The sequence below is a fragment of the Nicotiana tomentosiformis genome, chromosome 11, assembly GCF_000390325.3.
Source record: "Nicotiana tomentosiformis chromosome 11, ASM39032v3, whole genome shotgun sequence".
NCBI lineage: Eukaryota > Viridiplantae > Streptophyta > Magnoliopsida > Solanales > Solanaceae > Nicotiana > Nicotiana tomentosiformis.
In genome coordinates, this window is record NC_090822.1 from 88,238,025 (window position 1) to 88,246,751 (window position 8,727).

Below are 8,727 nucleotides of genomic sequence, written 5' to 3' on the forward strand. Positions count from 1 at the left end.
TTTGGAATTGGATTTTGGTTTTTATTCCTATTTGGAATTGGTTTTAACTTAGAAATCACCACTCATTACTTATCTCCAAATAGAGCAACTTTGGAGATTGAAGGGGAGCCTCGGAACAACAGTAAAGTTGTCTCCGTATGACCTATAGGTTACGGGTTCGAACCGTGGAAGCAGTCACTAATACTTGCATTAAGGTGGACTGTCTACATCACACCTTTTGGGATGTGGCCCTCCCGGGTCTTGAGTGAAATACTTCGTGCACCGGCTACCCTTTGGAGAATTGTTTAGAACATAGTGGTTTTTGAGAGTGCAGTTTACTACACCACAAGTGATGTACTTTGCAAGATATTAAACAAACATTGTATTAGCAAACTCAGTGAACTCTGTTGAAAAATAATAAGGTACTGTGAAAGAATTAATGTTGTATACATTCCTTTTTCTCCTTCTACGTGGAAACTATGTATATCTGTGATTGAAGTGAAATGTATCTATTGAACTTCCATCCATTTAAGCAGATCCAAGGAAATTCTTGAACCAGTTCACTGAATTCTTGGGATATCTCTTGAGGTTGTCCTTGTAATCCACATAATAAAGACCAAACCTCGACGAAAATCCAGCTGCCCATTCCCAGTTATCCATCAGAGACCATACAAAGTATCCTTTCACGTTGCAACCATCTTCTCTGCATATTCAGCAAAATATAACTGAATGATATCTTTCCATAGTGAACGATGAATAAATACGAGTAGAGATGTTAAAAATTTGCTAGTGCCATTTTGTATAACTTACTTGATAGAGGCTAAGAGATTAGTAAGATATTCATTGTGATATTTGATCCTTTTTGTATCCTTAAGAGCATCTTGTCTCGATGTTAGTGCATTATTTGAATCATCCATTCCTGTAAGTGTCACAAGTAAAGGACTCTTGTTTCATGATAATCAACAAAAGGGAAATGACGTAAAATGTCATTTTGAACTGCAGCATAGACTGAAAATCAAATGAAATGACATGGTTTAGTAGCTACATTGCACATTTAGTGACTTACCATTTTCAGTGATTATGATTAGAGGGTTCCCATACTTCTGCTTGATGTAGTTCATTAAGCTTCTGATTCCCTGAGGTACTATGTACAACCATATGGAACTTGCCTGCACGTAAAAATTATCGGTGATATCAATTCTCAAAACTGCAGTAACTAAAGGCAGGTCTTAACTTGCTTCAAGAACTACTTTTTCTGGTGATGTGAAATGGTTGATTGAATGAAATTACATACCCTTTCTGCTATTGGTGTTAATCCTTTGAATGCTGCAAGATACAAAAGCATAGCGAAAACGCTTAGTTCTTAATGCAGAACGAGTCTCATAAATCAGGTAACCAGTAAATAGAGAAGGCGTCAATTGACATACGGAGGGTAATGGCACCAGAGTCTGCGAGGGAGTCATTGAGCAGGGCACCAATTATGTTGGTTTTGTTCTTGCTAGCATACCATGTAGTATAATGATTTATGCCTATGAAATCATAGGAACCTTTCACAAGAGCAGATTCAGCTGGTGAAAATTTTGGCAACCGGTTTCCCACTCTATTTACCATTGAACTTGGATACCTTCCAAGTATCACAGGCTCAAGATACCTGAAATTCATTACAAATCATTTCACCATCAAATTAAGTCTTAATTTGAATATTCCAAGTGTTACATAAACATTAATGTTTCCTTTTCTTTTATAGGACTTGCTTTAACAACTTGGGAACAAGAAATGAGCAGCATTTTGACTACTACAACAGAATTATTACCAGTCTAGATTAAACTCAATGGCCCTTTGTGTTGCTTCAATGTCATCTTTGGAGTTTGTCAAAGGCTCATACCAAAAGGTATCTAGTGATATCCCAATTGATCCATGTTGTATTGGCTGCAACAGCAATTGATCACAAATATTAATCTCTTTCTTAAGCACAATGAAATTTATTGCTTCCTTTCTTATCCAACTACTTTACCTTGTACTTTCTTTTATAAATGTCAACAACAGTGGCATGAGCAAGAAGTAGATTATGAGTAACAATGTAAGGTTCAGTTGCAGAGTTTCCAGCCCTGCAAAAAACTTTAAGGAGGATGGAACATCGCCCGGGCGCTTGAAGCCCTACATCAAATCCTTGAATGGCAACAGTATGTGGCTCATTGATAGTGATCCAGTTCTTCACCCTATCACCAAATTTTTGGAAGCACGTCTCCGCGTATATTGCAAAATCTTTTCTGTTAAAGTGACCTTAAAATGTCACATAACCACAAATCCAGACAAGTTTAAACAGTCAAGTTTGAATAACATGTAGTGAACTTAATTACATGATCTGTGGGCTTAGCCATCCATTGTACTTGTCTTCTAGAGCTTGAGGAAGGTCCCAATGGTATAGTGTTACATATGGTTGAATTCCTAAGGATTTACATACATTAATTGTAAAAAAACAACTTATCTTTGATGTAAGAATATTTTTTTATATAAATGATAGTATCTAAAGACAGAAGAGTAGGAGTGTTAACTGTACCATTAGCAAGTAGAGCATTGATCAACTTATTGTAGTGATCAACTCCAGCCTGATTGATTTCTCCAGTTCCATCTGATAATAATTAGAAAGTCAGAGTTAATTATGTTAGAATTTGGACTTAATTGGTTTATAGCATGAAAAGGGACAGTGATTTTACACAATAGTATAAGGTATTATCCTAATTTGATTATATGTTCGAAAAATAAAGATTGTACTCTAGTTACAGCATATTATATAGGGGAAATTGCACAAATAGCTGTTTTTCGAACCCCTATTTAACAAATAGTCGAAATTTACAAATTTTTAAAGTTTAACAGCCTCATAATCAAATTCAGACTCTCTAATCTGAAGTTGAAATCGCGGGTCAGAAATTTCAAAATTTAGACCTTGGGTTCCGAAGTTAGATGAAGGTTTGAAATTAAGCTCTAGTTGACATGGCTAAACATTAAATAGTTTGTCAAAGCTGACTATATTTTTTAAATAGGAGTGCTCAAAGCGGCTATTTGCAAAAAGGGAAAGAAGCTTTACTAGGGAAAATTCTGGTCCAAGCAATTGAAAATCTATAGGCATCCATTCCCATGTCCTTCATAAGCTGTATATCTTCCTGTTAGAAAAACAGAGTATTGGAATTATTTGATGGTTTATAATTTTGATATAAATAAATGAAGTATGGAAAAAATTACTGTAATATAGTGTTTATAAAATATGAGTAGATTTACCGGGTACTGGTGATACTGATCCACGGCTACATCACCATTGCTAAAATCAACTACTTTACCTACAAAATCCATCCAAATTAGCAGTAATATTTAGTGATTAAGTAGGCATTTGGGCATAAAAATTATAATTTAAAAAAAAAAATAGTATTTAGAGTTAAATTGAAAAGTGGTATTTGAAATTTAAAATTATGTTTGGAAAAAATTTGTTTTTTGAAAAAACCATTTTCGAAAAATCTCCAAAACTTACAAAATTTTATGGATTTTTGAAAAAACAATTCAAGAAAAAAGAAAAAAATCTATGGACAAACGGGTCTTAAGTCTCATTTTGCTAAAATAATTATCAATAGACAATATATTAGTAAAGTTTTACCAAAAGAATGAGAAAATTTATCCCATATAGTTGGACCTCTTCCATCCTCCTTTACAGCACCTTCAAACTGCAATATTATGTCATGAGCAATGAGTTATAAGTGTGAATTGTTATAACAAGCTAATAACCCATAAAAAGCACTACATATATCCTATTTTTTGTAGCACTATTACCATTTAGAGCACTGAATAATTTTTTTTTTCTTTGATTTACGATCTCTTAAACATTCTTAGATATTTTAGTTAGAAAAAAATGTGATTTTATAGTAGTTTGATGGAGTTTCTAAATTGTATTTCAAGAAAATTGAGGACTCTATATATATATATCATAGTTGACACTAAAAAGCAGATGCTTTGGTCAATCACATATTTTTTTCTTTTTCTTCCTTTGGGGCGGATGGAGTTCAATTTGATAAAATTAGGAGAAGATTATATGTTATTTTCAAGCTTTTATCGAGATATAAACCTAACGTTTATTGTAATTTTAGGCACCTCAACCTTAACATTTGAATTAGCTCATCGACTTTAGTTAGGTTTTTATAATGAGTCACGGCAAAATTAAAAATACAAGAAAAAGTCCAGCAGGAAAGTGGAAAAAAATGCCAATTCTCTTTCTAAATTTCATAATTAAATACATAGCAACTTTTGATTTTGTAATTTTAACTTGTCTGTAAGTTATTATACTTTGATATACTTAGATGCAGATATACACCTTATTTTCCGAAACTAAACACAACACACCTTTGTAAAGTAAAAATATTATTAAGAGAATATTTGTGTAAAATTGTCATTGTATAAGGGGGTTAAGTGCATGATTTTGAAAAGTTAAAGGGATGTGTCTATGGCTTTGTTATATTACATGTTATTGAGCTAAGCTAGCCCGAATACACTCTTAACATGGTGTGATATCGAGGGAAAGTGCACAGTTAGATACTAATTAGAGATTTCTTTACTCTTTAGCCACTGTTTAAAATGTATTTAAACTTTAGCCACTGCTTAAAATGTATTTAAACTTTAGCCAGTGCTTAATAAATTTTTAAGTGCCCCAGATGAAAATACTATTGTGCTAGATATGAGTGTTGTGTAAATATTAAGGACAAAGTGTCATGTATTTGCACCTTCCGTTATTAAACTTTAGGACATCATGCCCTTAACTTCATATGTGTAGTGTAAATGTTAAGGACATGGTGTCCTTAACTTCATGTGTGCAGTGTAAATGTTAAGGACATAATGTCCTTAATTGTATTTGCACCTTCTGTTGTTAAACTTTAGGACCTCATGTCCTTAACTTCACATGTACAGTTTAAATGTTAAGGACATGATGTCCTTAAATTCATGTGTGCAGTGTAAATAACTTTATGAGTGTTGTGTAAATATTAAGGATATGGTGTGCTTAACTTCATGAATGTTGTGTAAATATTAAGGACAAAGTGTCATGTATTTGCACCTTCCGTTGTTAAACTTTAGGACATCATGTCCTTAACTCCATATGTGCAGTGTAAATGTTAAGGATTCGATGTGTGCAGTGTAAATGTTAAGAACACGACGTCCTTAACTTCATGTGTGCAGTGTAAATGTTAAGTACACCATGTCCTTAATATTTACACAACACTCATGAATAAAGGGTAACAACGTCTTTTCGTATTAATTTTAATAGAGTGTGGCTATTTTTGCTCAGCATTAAAAATACTGGATAAAACTAAATACCATATTAAAAAGTGACTATCCCACGCCATTTTTACTAATATTATCCGTCTTGGGCCAAGCCCGCACGGTTTCCCCCAAAAAGTCTCACACCATTAAGAGATCCCTACACCTTGTATGTAGACTCTCAATCTATTCAACTACCAATGTGAGACTTTATTCGCATACCACGATTCACAGGTCTTTTTTTCGAGATTCACTGTGTGCCACCCACATTGTTAGAGTATTATGACAACCGAAACTCGCAACTAGCTTTTCTTGTGTGCGCCCCGCCCCGCACCATTACTTTGTCATCTCCATACTCCTCCCGCCGAACCTGGGCTCTGATACCAGTTGTTGAGTTAAACTAGCCCAAAAAAACTCTTAATATGGGGTGATATTGTCCGCTTTGGGCCAAGCCCGCACGATTTTTCCCAAAAGGCCTCACACTATTAAGAGAACCCTACACCTTATATGTACACTCCTAATATTTTCAACTACCAATGTGGGACTTTGTTCGCATACCACGATTCACAGGTCTTTTTTCGAGATTCACCGTGTGCCACTCACATTGTTAGAGTATTATGGCAACCGAAGCTCGCAACTAGCTTCTCCTTGTGTGCACCGCCCCGCATCATCACTTTGCCATCTTCATACTCGTCCCGCCGAACCTGGACTCTGATACCAATTGTTGAGCTAAACTAGCCTAAATACACTCTTAACCTGGTGTGATATTGTCCGCTTTGGGCCAAGCCCGCACGATTTTTCCCAAAGGGGCTCACACCATTGAGAGATCCCTACACCTTACATATAGACTCTCATTCTTTTCAACTACCAATATAGGACTTTGTTCGTACACCCAACCCCTGTAATTTACTTTTGATTTACTCGACAACCTTTGTGAGCTGTTTGATACGTAGCATAAAGATAAAGTAAACCAATCGAGAAAATGTAAAGATGCTTAGTAAAAATTTCCTAATTTCATGACGCAATGAGCTCTCTCCCTCATCAAATAACGGATTCTGTTGAGATATTGACTAAACCAACTTCCATTGATGGTTTCCGTTTCTGTATTTATTTTTATTTTTACTTTTGTTCACTCTATTTAACAATAAAGTTATACCATTGGAGATATTTCACATTTATGAGAGAAGTTACGATAGCCTATATAATGTAATCATATACTACACGTTTATCTAATTAAGGCTCCAACAAAGTTTGTTTTTTTTCTTTTCCTTTTACCATTTTTGAACTTTGTTACCTACTTCATGCGAATCTTTTGGCTATGTGGTAGAAAAATACAAAAGGAAAAAGAAGGAGATTCTAGTAGAAAATGACGTTCAATTAAAGCATCAATTAATTGTATTAATAAAGAAAAGGAGATAAGGACAAATTAAGATTGCTAGCTTTTACACTTATATACCAAAATACCGAACTAATAGTTGAAGTAAAGAATGGACTGAAAGCTCCATCAAACGCTGTTTTTTTTAATCTAATAATTAAATGTACTATTAGTATTGCTTTATTAAATAGAGAAAGTAATCTTAAAGCCATGAGAAGATGGTCTTAGAAACTATTGTTTCTTGCCTTGGACTAATAAAGGGGAATAAGAAAAGATGAAAGAAACTAAATTAATTAATAATTCGTGGTTCTGAAAAAGGATAATAAACTATATATGAAGAATGAAAAAGAATATGAAAACATTATATTGAATGGATATAGAATGAGTGATTCACATGCATGTATAAGAAGAAGACAAACCTGGTAAGCAGAAGAAGCAGTCCCAAAAACAAAACCCTTTGGAAAGTTGTTTCTGCTAATATTCTGTGCTGAATATGTATGAAAACCAAGAACAAAGACCATAAGTATTGCCCAAAGAGCAATGTCTCTCTTCTTTAACATAGTTTCTTTTTCTTTTTTGGCCTCTGGAGATGGAGAAGCTTTCTATTCTAAGTATATATATCAAGATGATTAAGAGAAAGGGAGAGGAAAAATGGGGTTTATCAAATATGGAATATGGTTAGTGTTACTTGTGTTGTGTATTTATAAAGGATCAGAAAAGGAATGGATAAAGATTTTTGTTTTTGTTAAATAAAGAGGAGGATGTTGGTTGTTGAGTGAAGCCAAAAATGGTGGTCCGACTATATACTAATGAGAAAGGGAAAGAGAAGAAGATAACTTTTTTTGTTTAATAGGAGAATTCTCTTTTAGTACTTTTTATTTAAGTTTTTCATTATTTATTTATTTATTTGCTTGTGAGATGGGGTGTTTTAATGTGCATGATGATTGGTCGTTTCCACACTTATATGGGTATGGGGGTGGAGTATAGGGGGAATAGATAATGGGGAAGGTGGTGGGGTATTTCTTGAAGTATAAGAATCTGTTTCATCATACATTATGAATGGAAATTTAGTTAGAGTTTGATTTGTGTACACCAAGAATTTAAGAAAATTTAAAATGATAAAGTCATTTTACTAGGTAATTTCGTTTTACATTCAGAATCCCAAATTTTACATTTTATAGAGAAAAACCTTTTAGGTTATGATGCGATAATGTAATAATTTCTCTATAATCTTATCTGTGTATATAAATTAAACTTAACTAGTTGTAAATGAGTTAGTTGCCGTTTTTCATCTATGTCATGGACCCATGATGCAGTTTTATCAAAAACGAATTATGACCAGTTAAAATTCGAACAAGTTCTGAAATGCGACATAATTTTTGGGATGTATATCTATAAGAATTGTACTTACAAGGGATGGGTAGATGAAATTCCCTTTCAATTTGTTTTAATTAACTTGTCAGAAAAAATATCATAGAGAAAAGACAAAATATAAGATTTTTTCATTCGCCAAAAGTTCTTTACAAAATTGTTAGAGATGAGGATTAACAATTAAGGATGTAATCATATATATCAACAATTTTGCATTCTAGCTATCTTGGCCTCTTTTCTTTTCATCATTTGCATCCAAAATAAGCCTAAGCAACTCCTACTATTATGATTGTCCAATCTAAAACAAATTCATTTATATTTTTATCTAATTGGTATGTAGATCTATCAAAAAATTCTTTTAAATCTCTATATTTTAAACCCTTTAATTACCATTATTTATCAAGTGTGCATGAACATAATAACGTTTTCAATTTTCAGAGCTAATGGCAGTTTTTGAAGAACCATGCATGCCATGAAGCATTTAGCATATCATGTCCTAGGACCTAGATTTAACCTCAATAATAGTTAACCAATCATATAAACTAAATACACGTAAACACGTTTTAAAACGGTCATCTTATATATGTAACCCTCAAATAATTCAATAAAAACTAAACCTGACAAGAATATCAATTTGTTTTTGCTCCTTAGTTTTTTACTCAATAGTTAACTTAGAAATCGTCCCATTAAGGAATATATTTTTA

The 8,727-nt window shown here is 33.3% G+C and overlaps 1 protein-coding gene across 1 annotated transcript; it reads right to left on the reverse strand.

Annotated features, from left to right (window-relative positions):
- Positions 1–346: 346 nt before the first annotated feature.
- On the reverse strand, positions 347–7,483 carry LOC104121503 (beta-glucosidase 40). Its single transcript, XM_009633516.4, has 13 exons — positions 7,072–7,483; positions 3,629–3,695; positions 3,259–3,317; positions 3,068–3,143; positions 2,540–2,611; positions 2,340–2,427; positions 1,994–2,249; positions 1,793–1,908; positions 1,407–1,630; positions 1,274–1,305; positions 1,046–1,148; positions 790–898; positions 347–682 (listed from the first exon to the last, which is right to left on the reverse strand). The coding sequence occupies exons 1-13, from the start codon at positions 7,210–7,212 to the stop codon at positions 508–510; spliced, it is 1,518 nt and encodes a 505-aa protein (XP_009631811.1). The 5' UTR covers positions 7,213–7,483; the 3' UTR covers positions 347–507.
- Between the last annotated feature and the right edge of the window lie 1,244 nt (positions 7,484–8,727).